The 27,716-nt window shown below is 47.2% G+C and overlaps 2 protein-coding genes across 5 annotated transcripts in view; one reads left to right on the top strand and one right to left on the bottom strand.

Annotated features, from left to right (window-relative positions):
• The window catches only part of LOC119661393 (diacylglycerol kinase 1), a 331,394-nt gene that overhangs the window by 266,178 nt on the left and 37,500 nt on the right, over positions 1-27,716 (bottom strand). The window lies entirely within an intron of this gene.
• Positions 63-10,578, top strand: LOC119646497. The gene is made up of 2 exons (XM_038046952.1): positions 63-196; positions 8,892-10,578. The coding sequence occupies exons 1-2, from the start codon at positions 63-65 to the stop codon at positions 10,576-10,578; spliced, it is 1,821 nt and encodes a 606-aa protein (XP_037902880.1).

Genomic DNA, 27,716 nt, shown 5'->3' with positions numbered 1-27,716 from the left:
TACTCCTTCGACTTGGCGAGATTACTCCTTCGGCGTGACCTAAAACCTCGGTAGGCGGGAAAATGGTCCCTAAAACACCAAAGCAACCGATGTCTCAAAAGGTACACGATGGTTGGACTAAGCTTGGAGCAAAGAAGTCAAAAAAGAAGGAGAGAATGAGAGATCCATTCCGAGGCGATCATCATTTCAAGCGTGGGTAGTATGTCCTATGCAGATGGACTAAGAAGAATGGAAGTTGACCCCGATCTCAAAGACTTGGGGAGAATGTAAACAGGATTCGGAGGAACCAAAAGGGAAATCTCATGCTGGAACTGAAAAAGTCCGAAGAGAGCAGAGCCGAAGACACAACTAAGTCAAAAATTTGCTTGGGGAAAGTGCTTTCGTACATGCTCAAAGATTGCTATACAGTGCAAGGATCTAGATGAGGTCACTTCTAATGCGCAAATCTTCACTGTCTTAGTGGAGCAGTTCAAGCTGCACGACTTGCAGGAGGCATCCATTGTAAGCCTTAGCAAGGCGTATGGAGGTACACAGACTGCGACTACCCGGCTGCCAGTGAAAGCAGCGTGCAAGCTGCTAGATGGCGGAGGGTCCGTACTGGATGGGTAGTCTGTTGCCTTAAAGAGCAAACCACATTGAAGAGATTCTTCAAGGGTTTCTCATACAGACATCTAGCGAGAGTGTGCACAACTAAGGTTGATCGGTCTAGCTGATGCAGACGTTGTAGTGAAACAGGTCACATTGTTCGGGATTGTTACAAGGATCACAAATGCATGTTGTGCAGCGAGAAACTGCGGTTGATCCAAATCGCGCAAGATCTGCTCTCGCAGACCACCCATGAATCAGAGATGCAAATGACTATACTAAGCGAACCCTATAGAAACCCTAACAATAATGAATGTGTGCATGTGGGGACCAAGCCATACAGGAATGCATGAGGCAGTCGACAAGTGGGTTCGTATGGGCAAAAATTGACGACATATACGTCTACAGCTGCTATGCTCTTCCAATCCTGAGGCTGGCCGAATTCGAGGACATGCTGGACAGATTGGTTCCGGATGCAAAAGGACAGAAACCAAAAGTCATCGCCGGTAATTTCAATGCATGAGCCACAGAATGGGGAAGCTCACTGACGAATGCAAGAGGGCGTTGTCTCTTGGAGGCTTTCGCGCAGGTTGATATCATATTGGCTAACGATGGTCAGGTTAATACTTACCGGAAAGGCGGGTCTGATTCGGTTGTGGATCTGACTTTTGTTAGTCCTTCACAAGCTCGCAATATGTCTTGGAACATCAGTGAACAGTACACCCATAGTGATCACCAGGCAACAAGTCAAGCGGCTGGAAATCTGTTCATCCAAAAATGAGGAGACCGTCAGGTTAGTCTAGGAAAGCAATTGACGAGTAAATATTCATAGATGTTTGGTTGGACCAGAACACTATATAAGGTACACCCTCGGAAAGAGCCCTCCACATCACGGAGTGTAACGGGAAGCCATGCGACTCATCGATACCGAGGCGATATACTTTCCCTAGCAAAAGGCCCAACTGCTGGTGGAATAGTGAATTGTCTGAGCTTTGGTAGGGGTGCCATCGGACCAGACGAGCGGCTCAGAGAGCAATGGGTGGGATTGATCAGGAGGTGAAACAGCGAACTTAAAAGGTAGCCCGAGGAAACCTGAAGCTGGCTATACAGCGAAGCAAGACGGACTGCTTCAAACAACTCCGCAGATGCGGATATAGACCCATGGGGAAGCGGAAGTGATGGGGAGATTTAGTGGTCAGCAGCTCCCCAAATTACATGTCCCGATCTTCTACTGAAAATCGTTCAGGGTCTGTTCCCTCAAGAGAGCGCAAAGAGTTACAGTCTACAGACATATTTAAATGTGGTTGTAATAGCCCCGCTGACGATATGCACTTAATGAGAAGAACAACTCGAGATATACAGTCAACCTTCATCCAGATCAGACAGACGGCGCGAGATCTCGGACTGAATATTAATCAAGGTAAAACGAAGTACATGGTGGCAACGACAGCGAATCGCACTGGTCAAACGGGAAGAATAAAGATAGGAGACTACAACTTTGAGACCCTTGATAATGTCTCCTATCTAGAATTAAAAATCTTAACCGATAACAGCTATGACGATGAAATCCGCGCACGGTTGTTCGCAGCCGACAGAGCCTATTTCAGCTTATAAAAACTGTTCCGCTCGAAACGTCTCACCATAGGGTCAAAGCTCTTACTATACAAGACTATGATCTTGCCAATCCTTATGTATCACTCGGAGGGTTCTTAGCAAGGAAAATTGCGAACTCTTGGCCGCGTTCGAGAGAAGAATCCTCCGAAGAATTTTTGGTCCCCTACATGAGCATGGACGATTCCGTAGCCTACATAATGACGAAATCTATGAGCGATATCATGACCGTCATGTTGTGGATAAAATCCGGCTCAACAGGTTGCGGTGGGCGGGTCACTTAATCCGCATGGATGAGGATGATCTTGTTCGGAAAATCTATAAGTTCAATACCTGTGGTAGAAAAAGGAGACGAGTCAGACCTTGCCCAAGATGGAGCGATGGCGTGTGGGGGACGCCATGCAACTTTTAGGGATATGGAATTGGTGGACCTCGACGCAAAACCGGGATGTCTGGACTTCCTTACTAAGGCAGGCCTAAACCGGAAACCGGTTGTTGTACCGTTAATGATGATCATCACTTCCAAGCCGGTCATCAAATACTTGAGAGTGATGGTAAACGGGAAACCGAATTTTAAGCAGTACATACTTGTTGTTTAGGATCTGCGGGATCCTAAGTCCCCATCCACTTGATGGTGGACCGGACTAAATGAGGAGCCACTTACTCCCTCGTTTTTTAGTCCATGGATCCCTAGTTTGGAGCGTAGCACCCCAAGCATTAAGAATCAAAAAAATCAAAAATTTGACTGACGGTTTCGTCCAGGGACTAAAAAACGAGGGAGTAAGTTGCTCCTCATTTAGTCCGGTCCACCATCAATCATCATGATTGACATACAATATAGATGGAGTATATTGCTTGGTGAATTAACAAGATATACATATTTGAAACACTATCTTTACATTATATACGGCTTCGACAAAAGTCTACGCCTGTCCCAGACAAATGTCTGCACTTGCGTTGGAAAAACGTCTCTGGTTGACTCAGACAGTACCAGTCTATGGTGGACAATAGATATAAATATGTGTACAAATGGAAAACAACCCACCATAATATACGCAACATAGGTGTTCACAAGTTTATGGAAAGCCCAGATATCCAATTCCGATTCCCCTACATATATAAACTAATCAGAGCACCGAACTCAGTACTAATCCCTGTCTCCTCGACATAAAGAAAGCTTTCGACTCCGTATGGCAATATGGACTCGCATACAAGCTTTCTGAAGTCCTCCAGTTCCATCCGCACCTCTGCAAGCTAATTCTTAGCTTTCTTGATGGGCGGAAATCCCAAGTCCAACTCCGTGAACACCTCTCCTCCCCATATTCTAGCCCGGCTGGCATCCCTCAGGGGTCAGTCCTCTCCGCTATCCTCTTTTCCCTGTTTACCGCAGACCTTCCCAAACTAACTCCACACCCAAATCCAATCCGAATCCTTCAATACTCGGATGATCTCATCCTCTACACCTCCAACAGAAACATCCCTGCCGGTGAAGCCCGCCTGAATTTCTATTTGGACGAGCTCTACCGGTATTTCACCCGCTGGAAACTGTCCCTAAATCCACAAAAATGCAAAACCATCGTATTCCGTGGTACCGCTAAGATGACGCCGAAAATGAGGAACGACATTTCAACCCTATCCCTGAAGATCCACAACGACACCATCCCAACCATCAAAGAAGTCACCTACCTTGGGGTGACAATCAATTCCCCCTATCCCACGTCCCACATATCACGAAGGCACTGAACCGTGCAACAGGGGCCTTCAAATCCCTCTACTCAAACCTGAAATACACTAGCCCAACACCTCAGTAAGTCAAGCTGTTTTGCTACAAACAGCTTATCCGTCCCCTCCTCGTTTTCGGCTTCATCTTCTGGTCCGACGCTTCCCCTCACTAAATCGAACGAATACGCCGCAAAGAACGCAGAATCCTCTGCCACTGTACCAACATATACAAGAACGAAGACCGCTCCAAATACATCTCCAATCAGATCCTCTACGACGACTCTCAAACGCCCCGCATTGACGCCGTCCTAGCCCGTCATGCCCTCAAATTCCTTGAAAAATCCATATTCCACCCAAATCTACTTATCTCCCAGGCCATGCAGATCGAGATCGTCGAAGAGAATCTTCTACGAACTCATCTGTTCCCTCAAATCCTCTTATCACTCTAGTCCCGTAACCTCCTTTTCGACCCCGGCGGTAGAGTAATCTTCTACAACGGCATCTACTCCTCATCCCAGTTTTCAAAACCTACCCATCCTTAGCCCCACTCCAAACTTCCTTTCCCAAACCCCTCCCGCATGCCCCCCATCCCAACCCACATCCTAGTTCCTTCCCCGCCCGACCGCAAAATTGTTGTTTTTCGAACTCAGTACTAATCGACGCATTAACGGCGATAGATTGTCTAAAATTTGAAAATACAGATACCTCAACATTAACATCAAGTCCAGGTGCTTCCGTGGCAGAGTCCTCTCTGTGCTGTTATATGAGAGTAACATATGAAAAGTGACCACTATTCTTACTCAAAATCTAGAAGTATTCCTCCTGTCTCTGGCATGTCGTTGCTGTGCTCCCATCTGGTAAAATCTCGAACGATAAGATAAGTCGGCGTATGAGCCAGGTACTGGGAGATGTGTTCAGTAGAGGATTGAAACAACAGTGGATAGGTCACACTTAAGAAATTGCCGCGAATGTTGGTCATGCTAAAGTGGCTAGCGAGTGGGTCGATCTAGAGTCTTTTTAGGCGAAGTACCCTTTACACAAGGACATTTGCGGAGGAAAGCGCTTGAATTTCCTATATATCCATCTGAACAACGAAAAGATATTCCAAGTTTATCTTTAAATACAAAGTCGTTGCGTACAACAAAATAATCTTTGGTTTTATATCGACGATAAATCTATTTTTCTTCGACCATAAAGGATCTGCAAACAGAATCGCCTTTATGCACTGAAGCAATTAAAGGTAAGACATCTTGAAAACGCGCCATTGGTGCAACATTTCGAAATAATGTTTGTAGAGAGAAATTTTGCATTTCATCAATAGCAACAACAAAACAGACTGTTCGACTGTTCGCAACTCCAAGGCTCCCCTAGAGTAAATATTTAAATTTGAAAAGCTTATTCGATTCTTCCAATTAGCCGTGTGTGTAAAAATATACAAACATAAAAATTCGAAGGTGTTCTTGATTTTACATTGAATCGGAAGAACCAATTGACGTCAGACCTCACGTAAGTGCGATAAATTCCCATCTAGCCTACTTTTCAGTTTACACTTGGACGCCACTTTTCCATTTGCCATTTCGAAAAATTTTCTGTGTGAAGGAAGCATCTAACGAACAGACGAAGAACGATGGATAGACAAATGCTGGGAGATACAGATGCACATATAGACGCCACGGTATCTATAGGGACGATGATGATGCTGAAAATTGTAGAAAATGGTTTCCTTGATTGGAAAATAGATATGAGAATGAAAAATGCGAGAAACGAAATTGATTTTCAGGACATAATATTGATTATTATACTAGACGAAGGCGACAAACTGCTCAGATAAATCTGAGGTGGGGGGAAACGCCAGGGGAAAATTATTTATCTTCCCACGAACAATTCATTCGAATTCGAGTGCACACTTGTTTACAGTCTTTTATTTGCATGTTCAGCAGAAAAGTAACGCTCTCGTCCTGGCTTGCGGTGGAGGAGCACATACGTATGAATAAATCTCTCTTGAGCACATTAAGGATGCTTGCTTCCCTTTGTATTTGCTTACATGCTCCGTTTGCTACTGTTTCGCAGTTTGCAATTCCTCGGATGCAAGCGAAGGATAGAGCAGCATTATAATTATATGTACATTTCTGGGGAGGAACAGAATTTGCATCTTCTCAACATTAAGTTAAGATATTTTGAATTTGATTTGGCTTTCCCAGCCTTTTCACACATTAAGCTCATTAGATACAAAAACCAGAGGCAAACAGGAAGACAGCCCAGAGTTAGATGCCTTAAATATACAAAGTTTTTCGGTTCCTATATGTGAGGAGCTTGGAACTTTGAACGTACTGTGATAGTGCTAATTGCTTCCAGACACTTGTCTGGAAGTAGAACCTTTCTTTTCTACCGAAGTGATCTACTCCCTTAAAGTTAACTAATTGCCAGAGGGTCAAAGAGGGGTCCCAACCCCAGAATCCTTCTGGACGTAAACCTCGACCGCATTGACAGCCCAGATCCGAGAGTTTTCGTCCCCAAGGTATATGAAACCGTGTAACTAGACTTCAGGAAATACCATCGGGAGCCATTAAAGGTAGCAAACGGCCCCATTTCATCGTCTTCACGCCGCCTGTTTATGCTCGACAAAAAAATGAGAACTCGGTTCCTTATAGATACAGCTGCCGATACATGCGTCTATCCGTCCTCAAAATTCCAAGGACCATATAGAAAGACACGGGTCGAGCTTTCGGCTGCTAACGGAACACATTAGTGCCACATACCAAATCGCTACCCTCACAGTCAACATCGGCCTTCAACGGGATTTCCCATGGAGGTTTGTTATAGCTGATGTTTCTAAATTTGGAGCAGATTTGGACTCCTTCAAGATCTTCAGCACGGTTGTGTTCGTGATTCAACAACTCTCCTTACCTGCCAAGGAGAAATGGGAAAATGTACAATCCCGGCTATCACAACAAATACTGGAGGGGGATCGTCAGTGACCTTTAACAGGTCGCTTACGGTACGGGGTGTGAAGTCCTCAAGGTGCCCGAGTAAGTAGTTCTCACCCCCTAGCTGGCAGTATACCTGGGTCCTAGGGAGTAGCCCTGAGAAAGCCTCTTGGCGAAGCGCAAACCGCGAATGACCGGGGCACACTGGGAGTCTCCGGGGCCCTCGAGAGAGTGCTGTGAGCTTAGCTCTGCCAAGGTGGTAGTTGTTGGCGTGTATCAGGAGCCAGCTCCTTCGGAATCCTGGTCGGGTAGCGTGCATTGAACCAGTGTTAGTAGATCGCATTGCCCCGAGCGAGCGCTCATCCGTCCGTGAATTCCCGGATCAGCTAAGCATAGTTCAGGCCTCAGGGAACTACGTTAGGGGCTGTGTCTCCGAGGGTACACCCGCTCCTGACTATTGTAGCCCGCTCTATTTTCATGGGGAATAAATCTAAACAAGAAAAAAATCGACGACATAGCAGAGAAGGAGGAAGAGTCGAGTATGTTTGGGCGCAGCACAAAAATGCATGGAAGAGTTCAGTGAAAGAAATACCCGAAGTAACACCGGGACGCCCAAATAAAGAGGAAACCTTACCAGGTGCTGCGACTAGCGGTCTGGGACAGAAACTCCAATACCCTGCAGTGCCCCCGTTTCGAAAAAAGCCCAGCCGAACCGAGTGGAAGCTCAGTCGACCATCCTAGCTAGAGCCGAAGAGAAAAGGCTCATCAGAAAATGCGCGGCAGTGATGAAGCGTATGCAGTCTATGCGCAGCGTATGCAGCGTATGCAGTTCTGATTTGATCACAACTTCATCGATTGATTGAATCTTCGGAATTTATCGTAGAGATATATTTTGTTTTATTGGGCCTTTCTCTTTGAAAAGAAGAAAACGGAGAAGAGGAATCAGAATCTACAGTCTATTCAAAAAATGAACACAAAAATCTAACTTAATTTAATGTGATGTTTACGCCGCCGCGGTTGGGAACAGAAGAGACCGGCTTATTTCCATGCGGTCCTTACTGTCCCAACCAACGGCATTTTTCCACCGCTAATTCTCCACTCCCCTGGTGCGTTCCGAAAATGAGTGAGTGGAGAGTTCCGCGCCATCTACCCGTCCGCATCCGCAACATTCGAAATAAATTTCGAATGCTGCAGATCCTGCCGCGCCACATCACTCCGCCCCCAGACGAAACCTAGGGGGTTTCGGCGACGGATTCCGGAACTTCGTTCGCCGTTAATCCACAAAGCGGACACGACGCTGCTTCGGGGCGCACACGGGTTTCAGCCTGGACAAAGAGACCGCCTTTTTGTGACCACCGATCTCGAGCTGGAAGAAATGTTCTCCCCTCTCGAGAACGCGGTACGGGCCCTCATATGGAGGCTGCAGCGGCTTCCGGACGGCATCCGTCCTGATAAGCACGTGCGTGCATGTGTCCAGTTCCTTGGGCGAACAAGCAGGTATGGACGCGTGTCGAGTGGGTGGTGGCGCTTTGATGCGTCGGAGATTGTCCCTCAGCAGACGCACCAACCCCGACTCTGTGAGACCCGATCTCTTGTCGAAGACCGGATCGCTTGGGAGTCTTGGGTTCTCCCCGTATACCAGCTCCGTGGGGCTGGCAGCAAATTCCTCTCGGCGAGTTGTACGAAGGCCGAGTAGGACGAGGGGCAAGACTTGAGTCCAGGACGGGTCGTCGCGTGCCATAATGGCGGCTTTCAGCGTCCGGTGCCAACGTTCCAGCATCCCATTGGATTGCGGGTGGTATGCCGTAGTCCGCTGGCGTTTAAAACCCAGGAGTTTGCCTAACTCCGAGAAAAAGGTGGATTCAAATTGCATTCCCTGGTCAGTGATGACCACTGCAGGGACGCCAAAGCGAGGTATCCACTCTCGACAGAGGGCTTCGGCACAAGATTGCGCCGTAATGTCTTTCAGATGTATTGCCTCAGGCCACCGCGTGAACCTGTCGATGATTGTGAGGCAATACTTGTAGCCGTGCGAGTCTCGCAAAGGCCCTATTATGTCGAGGTGTGGATACCAATGAACAGCAGCCGATTGCGGCAGAAGGCCTCCGCGGCGGGCAAGCTGCCGAACGTATTCGTGCTGGGGGAGAAGTGTCTGGCTCGCTGGAGTGGCGCCCGCAGATTTCCGGCCACCGTCCAAAAGGTACTCGGCAATGATATGTATGAAATCCTGTTCGACGACGGCTACATGAAAGTGTTGAAAAGTGCTCACATCAGCAAACTGAAAATACCGGTTGGAAAGAGCCAATCACCGTCTACATCAGCAAGCCCTGCCCCTCACAAACCAATAGCTAACTCTACTCCGGACAAGTCGAAGATAAAGACACAGGCGGCGAAGAAGGATTGGCCACTAATTTCCATGAGTTCGCTGAATCTCGCGGAGCTCAGTCTGCCCGAGATTCCGAAGGACGGTGAATGGTGCTGCCACTGGGTAAATGACCAGCCAATAGGCCGCGAGGGATTCCTAACCGTAGGCGACCACAAAAAGCCAACAGTCATCGTAGATGATTGGCGACTGCCGCCTGGGTGGACGAAGCACATGTACCAACGCTCGAATGTCCTAGGCAAGTGGGATGTGATCCTGGTCAATTCGAACAACAAACGCTTCCGCTCCAAGGCGGATCTCAAGCAATATATTGAAGACTTGGGACAACACTACAATCCGGACGTCTACGACTTCAGTATACATCGAAGGCGGGCAAAAGACATCGGAGCTTATGTTTATAATAAAGATTACAAACCTCCCCAACCGGTGAAGCCACCACCTCCACCCTTGGAACCCCTTCCGCCACTACAACCGCAAAGTCTTATGCATAACGCTGGACAGCAGAATTCCAGCATCCAATCGCTGCTCTCAACGTCGTCTCCGCCCTTGTTTGAACCGACTTCAGGTAAAGGCGGCGAAGACGAGTCCATGCAGTTAGAGGATGGTTACGTTTACGTTGGCTCCTTGAAAGTCCGAATTATTGACAACCTGTTCCGCTGCCCCAAGGAGAACTGCAACAAAAATTTCCGGAAAGAGAATCACTTGCAGATCCACATCAAGCATTATCACGACGACATTGCAAAATTTCTTGGAGATTGTCCCAGTATGCAGGAGCTAGCGTGTAAGCGCACCATCGGCCACCCTCCAGATGAACCTCTGCCCAAAAACTATCTACCCAACTCGCAGTACTTCGCAAAGTTACACCAGCAAGACCTTCAGAATAGAATGCATCGGAAATCAATCTCAGCTCCACACGCCCCAAGCATTTCAACGCCAACCTGTCACGAGGCGTCGGACAGTTTCTTGATGTCTACAACTGCTGACGATTCCTCCAAGCTTCTGGAACCTTCCATTTCTGACTCAATCGTCGGATCCAGCACCGTACCTTCGAGTCTCGCTGTAGCGAGCCCCTCCTTCGTTCATTCCACTGGCGACGAAATGTCCACGCCTCTGATTGAAGAGCAACAAAAATCAGCGCCGCAGCTCCAACCGCAATCTCATTCGAAAGTTGCGTCTCGCAAGACTGGCGAAAGAAAGAGCTCGAGACAGAGGCTGCAAAAGAAATACGTCACGGCAAGTACGTCAAACTTTTTCGACAACACGTTCCACATGACAGATTTTGAAGAAACGAGGCATTCCTTCAATGGAACCCCCGAACATCACGTCGGGGTCACCACTATTCTGATTTGATCACAACTTCATCGATTGATTGAATCTTCGGAATTTATCGTAGAGATATATTTTCAAATTTGACTTAATTTAATGTGATGTTTACGCCGCCGCGGTTGGGAACAGAAGAGACCGGCTTATTTCCATGCGGTCCTTACTGTCCCAACCAACGGCATTTTTCCACCGCTAATTCTCCACTCGCCTGGTGCGTTCCGAAAATGAGTGAGTGGAGAGTTCCGCGCCATCTACCCGTCCGCATCCGCAATATTCGAAATAAATTTCGAATGCTGCAGATCCTGCCGCGCCACACAGTCATCAATGTTCCAAAGGAACGTCATCAAAGGCGTCAAGAACGGGCTGATTGAACTAGTGGAACTACTGCAGCTACTCATCTCCTTTTACAGGCGAACGTGGAAAGCAGCGGAAGACTGCCAGCGCCAAATGGACGACGTACTTGAAGCAGACTTTATCCAAGCATTGTTTAGGATAATTGAGAGATCCTAAGTCCACAACCACCTGCTGTTGGACCGGACCAAATCGAGAGCAACTTACTCCCACGTCTCTTTGGTCCACGGACCCCTCGTTTGGGGCATGGCACCCAACCATTCAAAAAATATATGACAAACGGTTTCGTCCAGGGCAGAGGCAACTCGTCAGACGCTGCCTCACCTCTGCCCTGGGAACATTTTCTTTTATCCAAACAGTTTCCAGGGCCCAGAAACAGAAAGCGAAGGAATATAAAAGGAAACAACGGACTACGCCGCCAGAGACCCGTCTGTCCAAAGACAAGAAGGCCACCAACCAAAAGCCAGTAGCAGAAAGACGAGGAAATGGATGAGGAATATACCGTCCGCTCTGCTCATTAAGCCGGCGAAAGACAAAACATTTGCGGAAGTTCTTAGTGAAATCTGCTACAGGATGAAATCTGAAGGCAACAGAGCAGAGATGTCTTCCATACGGAAACGAAGGGTGACTAGTCCTCCTCGAACTGGACACAGAAAACGACTAGCAAGAGTACGTTCTGCGAAATGGTCAAGTGGTTACTTCGGGAGAAGGCTCTTGTTTCTAGTCTAGAGCCTATGTGTTCTCTAGACATCTGAAATTTTGTCTACCTCACAGAAAAGGTCGAAACGGAGGAGGCCATAAAGGGTGAATATCTAGAGGTAACCAATGCTCGGACCGCATTGTACGGGCATAACGCTCTATACATCAGATACGGGTTGATGTCAATAGTACGCAAAGCGTCGAAGCTTGCCACCTTTTCACAGTGAGAGAGCTCGAAGAGACAGTTCTCAGAATGAAAAACAAGAAGGCGTCAGGTTCTGATGGTATTCCGGTGGAAGTTTACAAACTGGTTTTCCGAAAACGGGCAGATTTGCTGTTTGGAGCATTCAACGCTTGCTCGAAGGAGAGCATTTTTCCTTGTCGCTGCAAGGTAGCCAGACTCACACTAATCAGCAGGAAAAGGAGGCCCGGAACTCCCGTTTGCATACCGACCGGTGTGTATGCTTAACACTGCCGGAACAATGCTCAAAAAGCTCATCGAAAGTAAACTCACTCAAGCGATTCGGGCTGCCCGGGACGTATGCCCAAGGTAGTTCGGGTAGAGAACAGGAAGATCAATTCCGTAAGATCGACAGATATGCTAGCCCATTAGAAAACTCATTCCACGTGCAAAGCTATATCTTGTGGATATTAAGGGATTATCTGAAATACCATTCCCTGCTCTATGAGATGCAAGAGGGTCAAAGGAGGATGGAATTCAGGTCGGGAATAGCACAGGGATCCATCCTAGGGCCGGACCTCTAGAACGGTTCCTACGAAAGTCTGCTTAGGTTCGATATGCCTGAAGACTCGCGCCTGGTCGGTTATGCAGATGACGTTGCGGCACTTGTTGCCGGACGCATTGTTGAAGGTTGAATTGTTGAAAGGTTCATACCCAGGGCAAGATCAGTATAAGCGCCATTTAACGAGATTGTTCACTGTAAATTTAAAGTAAATTCACTAATCAACTAGGCCTACGAATGTACCGCAGCTTTTAGAGCTTCAAAAATCGCACTGGAGCAAACGACGCAGCTTGCACATCCCAAATCTGACGCACCTTTGGCCATTTTGATACATTTGACTTCGCGATTGGGGCAGTTCTCCAACAGTGAATTAATTGTTGCTGGCAACCATTGGCTTTTTTTTTCAAGAAAGCTGGGTCCGGCGTAACGTAGATACGGGGCGGAAGACCGCAAACTACTGGCTATGTACTGAGCGATAAAAAACTTTCAGCATATGGTTGAGTCAAGAGAGTTCACCATCTTTACGAATCACAAACCATTAACATTCGCCTTCCACTAAAAGATCGAAAAAAGGAAAGCTCTGAAGAGAACATTGGGAAAGGTAGTAAAACCTGAGGTGAAAAAATACGGTACCAAGAGAACTGAAATGCAATTGATCATGGGGCGGATTGAAAGGAGGCTGAGATAGGCAAAATAGAAGAGAAAAGGGAGGTTGCGCAAGAGCGAAGAGTAATGGTGCAGAGGTCCTGGAACAACTTGAAGTCCAGAATAACCTTAGCACCTCCACCAGGATGCTACTAGGTAGCAAAGCAGGAGGAAGAGCCGTTCCTGAAATGAATATTTAGAAGTTTCGGGAACTAATGGGCTACCGGCTCTGCTACGGGCTTGGGACCGTCACGTTACAAATTTCGACTCCCAAAACCATCGAAGGACCAAGTACAGCCCAAGACATTTTCATCTGAACCGTAGAAGATGTGTCATATCTCTCAGATAAATTTGCAGTATTGGGTAGCGGCGGCTGCAATTATCAGGACATGTATATACCTCATGCAAGAACCATAGGTTGCTGGTGGTGAAATTAAGGGTTTAAACTTCGGACATACCGCCTTGCTGTATGCTAATGGAAGTGCTATATTGGTTAACGACTTATGTGATAGCGACCACAACGATCAGGCTGGCCATAAAAAGCCAGCAGGGAGGTAAGGAGATTGTATGATGATCCGCTTACTTCCCTTAAGATGTAGTTCCAAGTGGAACATTCATCAGAGCTGACCAATATGCCAAAAGTAAAGGCGTGAGAATAATAGCAGGATGTGATGTTAACGCCCACCCTATATACGGAGGAACTTCCAACATCAACGCAAGAGGATCAATACTATTGGAGTATTTGGTAGGAACCGAATTCCAGATTCCAATTTGGGTATTGTACCCACTTTCTTAAACGTGGTCAGGTCAGAGGCCATCGACACCAACGGGGCATCCCCTGACATTGCGACTCTTGTACAGTGCGGGAGGTACACAGAAACCGATGAAGAAACGGCAAACCATTTGCTTCAAGTGCACTTCCCAGCCAATATCCAAAATATCATCTCGTTGTCGACAGGTGCAAACAGTCCCCAACAGAGAGACTGGAATCTGGCATGCAAAGTAGTATTATTGGAGCGAGTAAAATGGGCATTTAACTCGCTCCATAGATACAAGTCCGCAGATCCGGATGGTATCATCCCTGGGCTAGTAGTAGAGGGAATGGGTGCCCTAGGTCAGAATATATACTGCGTTTACATGCTTATATTCCAACCAGCAGGGATGATGTAAAGTCGATATTTATTCATAAGCCAGGAAAATCCATCTACATAGACGCGAAAAGCTTCCCACCGATCACTGTAACTTCCTTTCCCTAAAAGGACTAGAAAGACTTGTAGACCGTTTCAGTGGCCACTTCGCCGTGGGGCACGCCTACCAAAAAGACAAATCCACGGAGACAACACTCCATGAGCTAAGGGCAAAAATTGAGAAGGCAATGTCCGATAAAGAATACGTTTTAGGCAAAGGTGCCCTCAATTATGCCTCATTCATGGCGATTTGTAACGCGGTAAGACAGCATAAAGTCGATTCGCTGTTACATAATTATCCTTTACATGCTGGAGTGGAGAAAGATCCACATATTGGTCGGACAGGAGTCTATTGAGACAGGGTGTCTTAGGTGCTTCGTTTGGTGACCAAGACTGAACTTTGAACTATAGGAAGCTACTGAAGCAGAACCAGAGGCAGGTTGCCTAAATATTACTGAAGAAATGAGTAGTATGCCGACCGTGACACTCGAAGCTATTCTAAATTTACCCTCGATCCATTTGAAGGAGAAACGGAAAGCAGCTAACGATGCATATAGGTTTGATACTATTGACGCCAGGAAAGGTGGCCAATCATAAGGTCATGTGTCCATCTGCCGATCATATGATTTTCAGATTCGTCTTTGAAAAGACCTACTCCGTGATAATCACCAAAAGAGAAGAATGGTTGATAAATGGCCACAAATCCTTTGGGATTAGAGACTTAATAATCTTCAGCGACGGGTCAATCATGGAAAAGGGATCGGGCGCAGGGATGCTCTTGAGAAATCCAATTGTGGAACTGGCTCGACCTTTCGGAAAAATGAAGACCACATTCCAGGCCAAGATATATACCATTTTATTGGCAGCAAAAGAATGTTTCAGACAGAAATGGAGGGATCGCATCATTCGAATCTTTTCCGACACTGGGGCAGCATTATCAGCACTAAACAGCAACGGCATATCAAGCCAATTGGTGTGGAGTTGCCATCAGATGCTGCTGAAACTTGTCCGAATGAACGAAACATTCCTGAAGTGGGTGCTAGGGCACTCAAACATCACTGGTAATGAGGAAGCTGACGGACTGGCTCGCTGAGTTTCTGGATCCACGATGGTAGGACCAGAACCTGCTTTTCACATCCGGCCATTTGTGTACGTGTGTGTGCTTCTGAGCACTCAGGCCATGTCACAGGATTCCCGTTGGTAGATGTGATGCTACCCGTAGCAACTGAAGAATATCGGCACCAAAGATCTGATGCCTGATGCGTCCATAGTCCGCTTCCTCATTATAGGAGTGACACGTATCATCTTGAGTAATTCCTATTCTGAACATATGCACAGCTAGTGAATTATGGCCTGTCAGAATGCCCACAATACACCTGCAAGTCCTCCTGCTTTTCGACAGGATAAACTTTCCGGTACGCATGTTCGGTTCTGGCAGAAAAAGTTTGGTGTGGCGAGCAGCTTTTAGGCTCTGCCACCTGTCATTGTGGAAGTTTGTTCCCAGTTTTTGAAAACAGACTTAGCCAAAGCTACTGATACTTCAATTGCTGGTTCCGGTGCCGGCGTGGGGAGATTGACCCTTCTTTCGCTAAAGTATCCGAGATTACCCAGAGTAGTTCCACCGTATTGAATCAAGAAATAGAGTTCAAACGGTTTCTGTATTCCTGGAAGACTTTCGAGGTGATCAAAGGACTACTCAACGCCCTCCATGCAGCTTGGCTATCATCCGCCCATTTACTGTCAATTCTACTCTAAAGAGGAAAATGGCAAGGATTCAAGCAGCCAAATGGGCTTTTAACGAGACCCTGCCCCTTGAACTTTCACATGGAAAAAATCGGAGAGGTGGTCTCGGCTATGTGCAGCCAAAGCGAGGAGGAAGAAGAGACGGCCCTACACTTGGTATCTTGGTAAGGTTTTCTTCAAAGAGTCTGCGGATTCTCTGTCTCTGGAAAATGTTCTCAGATTCGCGAAAGCCTGGGAACACGGTTGGCAAGAGGCCGATGAATACACCATCTCTGGGGATAGTATAATGGGCCTAGGAAAGGTCTGCGTGGTTAGAGCTGCGGCTCCCCCACTAAACTAAACTACCTTAAAGTGAAGAGTTATTTATTCCGTTCCTTACAAGGGGCGTTGTGCATATAATCAAGTGTGAACATTGTATCTCTCAATCTAGCTGACTAACACAGTAGAAAATTGAAGACATTAAGATTACAGAACTGGTATCGTGAATAAATTATCTGGCTAAAAAAATCTGAAAGGAAGTTCAATTTATGCTTTCAGAACCGTCTGGAACTTGTTGCCCATTATTTAACATCCTTCTGTCTTCAGAGGAAGAATGTGTGAGGTCTTTCACTTACTAAAGATATACAGGAATGCACGTATTTCAAAGGCTGAAGAGGAAAGACTTATTAAGGAATGCACGGCAGTTGTGAAGCACATGCGATCTGCGACGTTCCTCCAGAAAAACGTCGGCAAGGGGGTGAAAAACGGGCTAATGGAACTGGAAGAGCTCCTGGAGAGGATTTCATACTATAGGCGAGCATGGAAAGTAAGACAAAATCCGCAGGAAGCAGAAACAACCGCGCTTTCCGAGGAGAACACCACGAGTACCGAACGGATCGCTGACAGCCCATTGCAGAGCGAACTTGGTAAAAAACGAAAGGAGGAAGGGACATCTGAAGGAGACTTCACTCAGGTACTCTCCAGGGCTGAAAAGAAGAAGGCGAAGAGAATCAAAAGACAACAACACGCCGCGCCATTAGAAAAACCTCTGCCTAAAACTAAGGCGGACAAGAAGGACGGAGTACCAAAAGAAAAGGTGGGGAGACGAAGGAGGACTAGACCGCCAGCTTTGCTTATTAAGCCGCCGGAAGGCAAGACTTTTGCGGAAGTCCTCAGCGAAATCCGTTAAAAAATCAAACCCGAAGACAACGGAGCGGAAGTGTCTTCCATACGTAAAACGAAGGGTGGTGGAGTATTAGTCGAACTAGGCCCGAAGACTATAAATAAAGTCACGTTCTGTGAAGCAGTCAAGGGGTTTCTAGGAGAAAAAGCTTTGGTTTCCAGCCTGGAACCCACGTGTGCTTTGGAAATCCGAGACCTTGACTGTCTCACGGAAAAGAACTAGGTAGAAGAGGCCATGAAACGCGAATGCCCGGAGGTAACCAATGTCCGGATTGGTATCACCTCCGCGAACTCCCGAGGCCAAAAACTCGCTGTGGTGGAAGTTGCCGAGCAATACGCGAGGAAGCTTCTAAACAGCGGGAAAATAAGAATTGGTTAGGTAGTGTGTAGGATACGAATTCGGACCGCCCCAACCAAATGTTACAGATGTTTGGATTATGGGCACACATCTGCAAATTGTCGAGGACCTGACAGAAGGGCAACATGCCGTAAATGCGGTCAGGCAGGCCATAAAGCGAACACCTGCAATGAAAAGGAAAACTGCGTCCTATGCAGGGACCGTGGGGCGACTGATGAGAGCATTGCGCACACTGCGGGATCGGGGCGGTGTCCAGTTTTCAGAGCAGAACTGGAAAGAGCTAAGATACGGTCAACATGATTCGCATCCTACAAATCAATATGCCCCGGAGTGCAACCGCTCACGAGTTGCTAGCGCAGTTCGCTGCGGAGACCAAAACTGATTTAGTACTCATCAGTGAGCAGCACCGAAACAAGGGCCCAGTTTCATGGCACCCAGACATGTCAGGTACCGCTGCCATCTGGGTTCGAGACGGCACCCTCCTAGGGGTTCTTGCCCAAGGCCGAGGGGACAGCTTTGTCTGGGTTCGGTGTTCAGAGATACCGTTTTTTAGTGTCTATCTTACGCCGAATGAGACGATGCCGGACTTTCGTCGGAGGCTTGATGCTTTGGAGGACGCTATCTTAAGCACGGATGGGCGGATCCTGGTCGGGGGTGACTTCAATGCTAGGGCACTTGAATGGGGCATGCCTCACACAGATTCCAGAGGGAAACGAATTCTGGAAATGGCGGCGAGAACAGGACTGGTAGTTCTAAACACCGGATCCACCCCAACATTCCGGGCCCCGGGCTGCGAAGGAAGCATTCCAGACGTAACCTTCGCGTCGGAATCACTGGTGTCGCTGGTGGACGGGTGGCGAGTTCTGGAAGACTTCTCCGCAAGTGACCACCAATACATTGCTCTCGAAGTGGTGGACACAAACTCTCGGTGTGCGCCACCCCAGCGATCTACATGTACATGGAACTTCGCGAAGGTGAACACCGGGAAGTTTGTCGAAACTCTGGGAATGGGTGGGGCCACGCTGGAGGGTACTCCTGGGGGCGGTGGCGCCGGAGCTGACACTGTTGTAAATTCAGTTATGAACCTGATAACGACAGTCTGCGTAGCCTGCATGCCCAGGAAGACATCGAGGCGCGGCAAACCTTCTATGTATTGGTGGACAGTGGAAATCGCAGAGCTCCGAAAGGAGTGTCATAGGCTCCGCCGCTTAACACACGTCTAGGCAACCGGGAGGAGGCATGTACCATAATGATAGAGTACAAATCAGCCAAAAGGAGACTCCTCAGCGCAATAAACAAGAGCAAAGCTCGCTGCTGGCAAGATCTGGTCGACGAGGTGAATGGGGATCCGTGGGGACTCGGTTACAAACTGGTAACCCGAAAAATCGGGGCTCTGCTGAAACCCTGTTCACTTAAGGCCGAGCAGATGGACCGCATTGTGAGGGCACTCTTCCCTGCCCACCCCGTATGGGACGGTGACGTCGGCGCGGAGAGCGCAGAGGACTGTCCACTTTTCTCTATAAAAGAGTTGGAACAGGCAGTCCTCTCTATGAAAAACAAGAAGGTGCCAGGACCCGATGGTATTCCAGCAGAGGTATACAAACTGGTATTCCAACACCGGCCAGACCTACTGCTCGGCGCATTCAACGCTTGCCTGAAAGAGGGCATTTTCCCTGCTCGTTGGAAAGTTGCGAGGCTTGCGCTGATCCCTAAAGGGAAAGGCGACCCGGAATTGCCGTCTTCATACCGCCCACTATGTATGCTTGACACTGCTGGGAAAGTGCTCGAAAAGCTCATCAGAAGTAGACTCGCTGAAGCGATACGCGCTGCCGGAGATTTATCTCCCCGGCAGTTTGGTTTAGCGTTTGGTTTTAGGGAAATCGACAATTGATGCTGTCATGCAAGTCGTGGACGCCCTTCGACGAGCAGAGGCACATAGCCGCCGAACTCGACGGGTGGTGCTCCTCGTAACGCAACGCTTGACGTCAGAAACGCCTTCAATTCCGTAAGATGAAAAGACATTCTAGGCACACTAGACAATACCTTCAACGTGCCGAACTATCTCTTACGAATTTTGAGGGACTATGTGAGGAACCGCTCCCTGCTCTATGAAACACAAGAGGGTCAAAGGTAGGGAATCTATCCTAGGGCCGGACCTCTGGAACGCTACCTATGACAGTCTGCTTAAACTCGACATGCCAGAGGAGTCGCACCTGGTCGGCTACGCAGATGATGTCGCAGCGCTTGTTGCTGGACGCACTGTCGAACAGGCGCAAAGCAGACTCGGTTTCATGGTTTCAACCTTGCACTGGAAAAAACCGAAGTAGTCATCCTGACTAAAAAGAGAATTCCGACCCTACGTCCCATATCGTTCGACGAGTCGATCATCGAGTCAAAATCAGCGGTAAAGTACCTCGGGTTGACTCTTGACTCAAAAATGAGCTTTTCTGAGCAAATCCAAGCGGCAGCGAGCAAGGCTGCGGCTGGAGTTTCGGCGTTAAGTAGGCTAATGGCAAACATTGGGGGTCCTACGTCTAGTAGGCGACGTCGCCTGATAAGCTGAACGCAGTCTGTCCTGCTCTACGGCGCAGAGGTGTGGGCTGGCGCTCTTAAAAAGGAGGTATGTCGTAAACGCCTCGCGCAAGTGCAGAGACGGGGAACTTTACGGGTGGCGTCTGCGTACCGCACAGTCTCTGAACCGGCCGTGATGGTGATCGCGGGAGTTATCCCGTTGCCCTTCCTGCTAGGGAGCGTCAGGTCATATACAAACGCAAGAGAGATGAACCAAGGGAGGTGGTTGCTCGCGAAGAACGGGAACACACTCTAGACGAGTGGCAGCTCTCTTGGCAAAATGAAGCTAGAGGCAGATGGACTGCGCGGCTGAATCGGAAGCATGGTGAGACTGACTATTTCCTTACCCAATTTTTAAATGGGCATGGAGGTTTTCAGTCTTACCTGCACAAGATTGGAAAGGCGCGTTCTCCGGATTGTGTGTTTTGCAATGGAGTTGTGGACGATGGCCACCACACTTTTTTTTCTTGTGGAAGGTGGGATGGGATTCGTCAGCAGCTCTATTTAAACACAGGGGATCTCTCTCCAGACAACATTGTCGAAGAGATGCTGAGGACTGCTGACAGGTGGAACCGTGTTGCCCATTACGTTCGGGCCCTTCTCGTTGCTAAGAAGATAGAACTCGACCGGTGGAGTTCCCTTCCTCCTCTCCCCTCCCGTTGGTGAAAGGAATTCCCTGATTTGAAGGCTCCGCAAAGCGGGAGAGTTTGGTGACTAGCCCGAAGTAATGTGACAAACGGTTCCAGGCTAGCTCTCTGACGATGGGGAGGTGTTTAGTTGGTAGTGCGACGACGTACCGAATCGGGAGTCCAACACTGTGTGCGTAAAAGCATTCATCTACCCTACCCCAAAAAAAAAAAACAAAAAACATCGTATCTCTCAATCTAGCTGACTAACACGGTAGAAAATTGAAGACATTAAGATTACAGAACTGGTATCGTGAATAAATTATCTGGCTAAAAAAATCTGAAAGGAAGTTCAATTTATGCTTTCAGAACCGTCTGAAACTTATTGCCCATTATTTAAAATCCTTCTGTTTTCAGAGGAAGGATGTGTGAGGTCTTTCACTTGCTAGAGATATACGGGAATGCACGTATTTCAAAGTCCATTTTCCTTTGAAGGTGGCCTAGCCCGAAGACCTGTTTGCATTTGCACTTTTCATTTCAAAATGCCATTAATTTTTTCAATCAACGGAAAGTTCGCATTATTTTCCATTAGGAAACACTTCAAGACCCCCGAACAAAGAAGATGACCTAAGGGAAATGCTACCGGAGGAAAAATTCTTCATTGAGGGTAAATGTCTGTATAAACTTGAGCTTATTCACCGTCAATTTCTCCACGATAGCAGGGCATGATGTCTCCTCCGATTAGGTGTGGGAGCTAAGCGTGGCTGACGACGCCATCGGTAATGATAATGGCATGGCACTAGTCATGGTGATCTGAAAAAGTACATTTCACGGTAAAGCTTCTTTTGCGTTTCGTTTCGTGCAAAAAAAAAATAAGTTCATTTCGAAATAAATAGCTATGAGACTTGGCATAACTCTCCAGCACAATATACCGCCTCTCTCATCCCCTCCAATAAACCAACAGACAGACAGAAGAATTCACGTCAAGGAGACTCCAAGGCGAATATTCCATGCGGAAAAATAGAAAAATTATCTGAAGGAAAACGAGGGGGAGTTGGAAAAAGTGTGAGGCACGTGTTGCACAAGTTACCTGTGTTCTAGGATTAGAACTCGTGTATCTAATTTGAATAGCAACAGATGTTTGTTGTTTGAAGCGATAGATAGGTATGAGTGAATGAGTCATTTTTGGTTAGGAGGATTCATGCCTCACAAAAAGACGGAGAAGGACTGGAAGTTGCAGGAAAAAAACATGATTATTTCACGTGTATATTTTACTGAAAAGGAAACTGGAATTAGTAAGGAAAATTCAGTGGGAAGGAATGTATTATCCTGAAATATTGAGTACCTGCAAAAGCTACCTTAATGTTATTAGACATCAAGGACATGTCTGCATCACCTTTTCATCTTATTTTCGGAAGCAAATTTATATAAATCCTATTTGAAGGCTCCTTTTGCTGGGCAATATTTGAAGTCTGTTTCCGTTGAATTTGAATTATTCAATGTGAGTGGGGGGGCCGCGGGGCCGATCCATCATATAGGTGACGTCAAGTATGAATAGGTACCAAAGCTGTTCATCACCTGAGAAACGGGAGCAGCTACCACATTTTAATCCTCTTACTATCCTTGTGAAGTTTTGAAACTTTTGTTCAGCCAATTCAAGAGGGGTTAGACAACCGCGAAAATGCACAATGCTCTAGGGTTCCTGAAACTCTTCTCTTCTATGCCAGAAAATGGAAAATTCATCGATCTATCTCAACTGACAAACAGAAAAGGTGGCTGATAGAGCCATATGTATCTCAATTCGCGGAGTAAACTTCATTTTCATGATAAGTTATACATGGAAAAGCTATTTACGTACCCCAGTGCAGAAAGGAGTTCGTTTTGAACAGTTTTCCAAATATTTGAAATGATGATGGTGTTAGTTCTTTAGGGAATGGAGTTCTAGTGGTAAAACTAGTGGAGACAATGCATTAAAGTCAGTTAGAGTTATCAATCACAATATTCACCAAGGACAAAGATTTATTATTGAAATATTGCTTACAATAATCAATAATAGTATCCAGGGTCCTATGAGAAACGAAAATTCCAGCAATATTGGTATCAGTGGTGTGATTTGCTGTGATGCGCGTCCACACCCTGATCAGGCCAGTGGCAAAACTTCCGGGTTCTAGCAAGCTTTACTGCAATGGTTCCGGAACAAAAGAGGAGTCAGGTCGTGATGCCTACAAAAGGAAACAACTCACTTACAACACAGTTAAGAATTTCTTTGAGGTTGCCGAATAACGAATTATTCAATGTCCGTTGTCTGGCTCTAGTTAGAGTGACGCAATGGCAAAAAATGGGAATGAGGGTCTTGCTTGCTCGTTGTAGTTTATACGGTTCCCATGTCATTCACCCCTTGGTGGGGTATACCGCGTCAACAACACCTAGGCGCCATCAGCCCCCCCAGGACTTCCCGAGATGTCCGCACTCCTTCTTTGGGGCGACCCACTCTTCGGCCATTTTGGGAGAGTGGAGTCTATTACATGGCGTAACCAGCAACGCAATTGTCACCTCTGCTTCATATATGACCTATCCACTGGCGCCTCCAAATTCCGATCATATTGCATACTAGCGCCAGGCCTGGGGTCGACCAAGTTTTTCGATTGTAATAGTATCAGGCCAGCGCACTCTGATGGTAGGACGCAGACAGGTGCTGACGCAGGCTTGGTGCTTATGAGTAACAGTATGTGCTATTCCTAAAAGTAATGCAAGCAGGGAGGATTCCATGAGCCATCAAACTAAGAACCTTGCTTTTATTGTGTTTATCTTCAGTCCAACTCTACTTACCTCTCCTTTCCAAGTCCAGAGCCCAGGTACATGACCCGGTGAGAGAGCAAATAGATAAAATTCTAGGTATCTGAACAAAAATATTCCCCTATGTCCTCTGGACAAGGCAGCATGAAGAGGTTTAACGATAACAAGAAGACATAACATCGGTGGCAAGATACAACCCTGTCGGACTCCGTTTTCGACCTCAGAGATGTTGCCTCGGTGCAGCATTTGACATTTTGCGGCATCGTATGTCGCCCTGATAATAGCTGTTAGGAAGGAGGAACTTCTCCGATTGTGATACGATTAACAACCGTGGTGAAGTGATCCTTCCACCTCTTCAGTTATTCGCCAGCCGTCCTTCATAGGACTATCAAAAAATGTAAACACATGCAAGCACTTTCGCGATGCGCATACCTTCTGAAGTGGTTGCAGTCTGCGGCATCTTCGGGTTCCCTGATTATCGCAATAAAAAATTCCCTTTTCCCTTTTGTCACGATGAACTTCGGAACTTCTCGAGATTTCGCTCGGTATCGGAGTTAGAGCGTGACGCGCCCACCATCACTCGAGCGATCAATAAAGCCTTCAACCCTTTCCGTTCATCGAATATCACCCGAGTAAAGAGCATTTTTGATGGCAGCTAACGTAAGCGACCATCAGATGGTGTTCCTTTTGGAGGCCGATGTCAGCGCCTATCTTATTACCCACATTTAAGAGACAACACCTAAATCCACTGTTGATCACAAATTGGTCGATCTAATTTCTCGTGAGGTGTCGGTCAGCTCAAAATCAACTGGCTCTATGCTCGGCAGGCTCTATGCTCGTAGAATGTGTGATGTTGTCAGAGCCCACCTTGACATTCAAATCACCCATAACGATCACAATTTCATCTTTATGAAGGCTCTCCCGTATTGCATGTAATTGTTCATACAAAGCATCCTTCTCCACTATTTCGGAAATCTCCGTTGATGTACTGTACAATGGAGATGCTCCTTAACCTAGACCGTCTGTTAGAAACCGACTGGCAGGTCAAAAGAGCACACCTTGCGATAGCTTTCAGAAACAATCCGATACCGGATTCGGGTACAAAAGCATATTGTCATTAGTGGCAAGAGGAAGAGGAGTACTCTCTAGAGTCCCACCATTCTGAGTTGTTCAGGCCCAAAACCCCTCATATCGTTGGGATTCCGGCTTAAGTTGTAGAAAGCAAGCAATCTGAGGACCCTCGGCACATTCCAGAAACAAATTATAGTCCCTTTTCGATAGTCGAAGATCTTCGGTGTGAGGTCAGCACCGATCCGAGACGGTTGCACATTGCTAGCCCAAAAAATAGCATCCCTTTTCAATTTCTATTTCATTCCTTTTAATCGGCCTTTAGGACTAGCAGGGAAGATTTTTAGTGTATTCTTAAGACCCAAACCTACAAACCAGTTTTGACAGTGTATATTATAGTGTATGCCGAGTCTAATGACGCTACCTGGTCTGTATTCTGTCGAAGGAGTCCCATATCTTCCTTGATTTCGAGGTAATGGAATTATAACTGGCACGATTAAATTCGAGCTCCTCACCGCAACCAGAAGGACACAGACTGCGCCATTTCAAGCAAATTATTCGGCACATCCTTGCACTGACTAGTCAATAAGAAGGATATCACCACCAGTCCCAGAGGTTTGATGGCACCTTAGATGTTGTTCAAAGTAGTTATATTTTACTCAGAAGTCGGATGGTATCGTATCTGCCGACAAACGTCCATAACTCGGCCTGGAGAAAACTGGTAAGCTCAAAATCCTCGTGATAGTAGATACATGGAGTTGCTATGGCCAGAAAACCACACTCTCCAGCATCATAACCCCCACAGCTCGAGACTGTTGCTCGACAAAATTTATTTGATATGACGGTCAAGTCGATGATAACGTTAAGGACGTCTATTCAACAAGACCGCATAGCCCCAGATATACATTCGCAGTTACTTAGACACTATTAAGTTTCGTGCTATTGGAGCGTTAGAATTAAAGGCAGTTCCTCCTTTTTTAACTATAATTCAGTTTATTAAAACAAATACTATATTTCGGGAATCAGCTTTTTCATTCTTAAATTTTAGACAAAAAGAGAAAAAACCAGCTTTATTTTCAACACCCTGTAATGAAATATAATGCGATTAGACCATCCTGAGTAACTGGTGATCAAGAGGGGAGAGTTAATCCGAATACTGAAACTCCATTGAAGTGTTCCCTCGACACGTGCTTGCTCGCCTCCTTGCTAGCTCGAGAATGTGGAGGAGTCCTTTAAGCACTACGATCCCTCGTGTACCAACATACAAAACTTTATGTGCCTTTTAACTAATGCAAACCTACAAATCAAGCCAGCACAAAATTTTGCGTTAACATTGGGAAAGATGGTGGTCAAAGGGTAGTATAGGAATGCCTGCCGAACCAACACCAACAACTCTACTACCAAACTCTATCTCCACCTCCACGTGGTGACCGCTGGGAGCTCTTTCTTAACGAAAAGCTGCAGACGGAGAAGGATGCAGGCGAGTCTTCCGCGCCTAAAAACGGGACAAATTGTACCAACTGGTCCTCCAGGTTGGGGGTTGGGTAGGGCTGACAACCCTACACGGAAAACAACTTGTTACGAAGCCACAACAGGAGCCTCGGACAGGACGGACTTTAAAACGTCGAACCCGGCAACGACAACGGATGAAAGATTTGCGCATTTTCTCATGGAACGTGCGCTCCCTGTACAGAGATGAAGCTGATGAGCAGCTAGCCGATACCCTGTCCCAATATAGGGCTGATGTACCAGCGTTACAGGAGATGCGTTGGACAAGGACCGGCTTCCTGGAGAAGAGCTGCTACGCCATATATTATAGTGGCCATCCGGTAAACCATGTGCTCGGAGTAAGTTTCTTAATCAGCCAAAAAATGAAAACTGCTGTTATCGGCTTTGAAAACATAAGCGAACGGCTATGCACTCTGCGCTTGCGAGGCAACTTTAGAAATATAAGTCTAATTAACGTTCACGCCGGGGTCAAGCAGTGCACTGCAGGATAGACAGATGCGGAACATAGCTCCCTGTGGCCAACCTATCTTCCTCTAAGGATGAGTTGTCTCTCCTCTGGGACGGTGTGTGCCTTTTCAGGGGCCAAGCCTCTCGTCTACCAAGACCGTTAGTGAGTGGTGATAGCCACACCCTATACGAGGTGACCCTACTATTAACAAAACGCTACGGATCTAGACTGGGGAGTCGAAAAACACCTCCCCCAATCCAGGGTGTTATGCGAACCGTGCCCATTGGATAGTTTGCAGTCGGGGGTAACTGACTGTATTCGAACGGAGCCTCACTGATACCTGGTCGCCTCAGTGAGTAAGTTAGATCTTACCGTGCTACGGGGGGCTATGGCACGGCGGACCTCTTAACCCCCATACTCGCGGGAATCAAATGAGTACAAAACCAGAAAAGAAAACAAAATCCAAAAAAGCGGGGCCCCGTACCGCACCAAAATTGGTTAATCAGGCGGAAGCACGTCTCCGAATTACTGAAAGCCAGGTGACTACACCCAAGAAGGGAGAAGTTGGGACGTCAAGCAGTGGATCCAAGGTGAGCATTGGTATACTGCGTGGACTACAGCCAACGAACACCACTGCTCAAAGAGCAGGGACCAGCGAAAGCACGTCTGAGATAAATAAAACAGACGTCAGGAAGGAGATAGGTCTCAGTGGCGCCGGGGTTAAATGGTACCTGCGCTATCTGAAGAGGCCCTTAAGAAGGCTCAGGACAGACCTAAGTCATCTCTACCGGAGCCGAGAAAGCGGGGAGCAGCAGAGATCAGCCCGCATGAAGGGAATGCTCCCAAAAAACCCAGACCTGAACCCACGAGAGGAGAAAACCCGGGCAGGTTAGGAGTGAAGGCAGGACCCAGGAAGCCCGGCATTAGCTATGCTAGTGCGGTCAAGGGCATTCGACTGGCCGTACTGCCAAAAAGGTTTCCCGAGCAAATACTCACTCGGGAGGAACAGGAAATCATTGAGGAACTTGTCGTCAAACAGATGATCAAGGGTTGGACGTCGAAACTGGTGTTCACCGGGATACGCTTTCGACCAGGCCTTATACTGGTGGACTGCGCGACGGAAGGTACCGCAGAATGGGTTAGAACCATAATTCCTAGATTGCCAGGCTGGGAAGGGGTGGAACTGTCGACATGTGCTGGAGATGATATACCAGGAGCCCACATGGTGACAGTTTTTCTCCCAAAGGCCGCGGCAATAGT

Source organism: Hermetia illucens, chromosome 1, assembly GCF_905115235.1.
Source record: "Hermetia illucens chromosome 1, iHerIll2.2.curated.20191125, whole genome shotgun sequence".
Lineage (NCBI taxonomy): Eukaryota > Metazoa > Arthropoda > Insecta > Diptera > Stratiomyidae > Hermetia > Hermetia illucens.
Note: the sequence above shows the minus strand (reverse complement) of the source record. Positions and strands in the feature narration are given on the sequence as shown.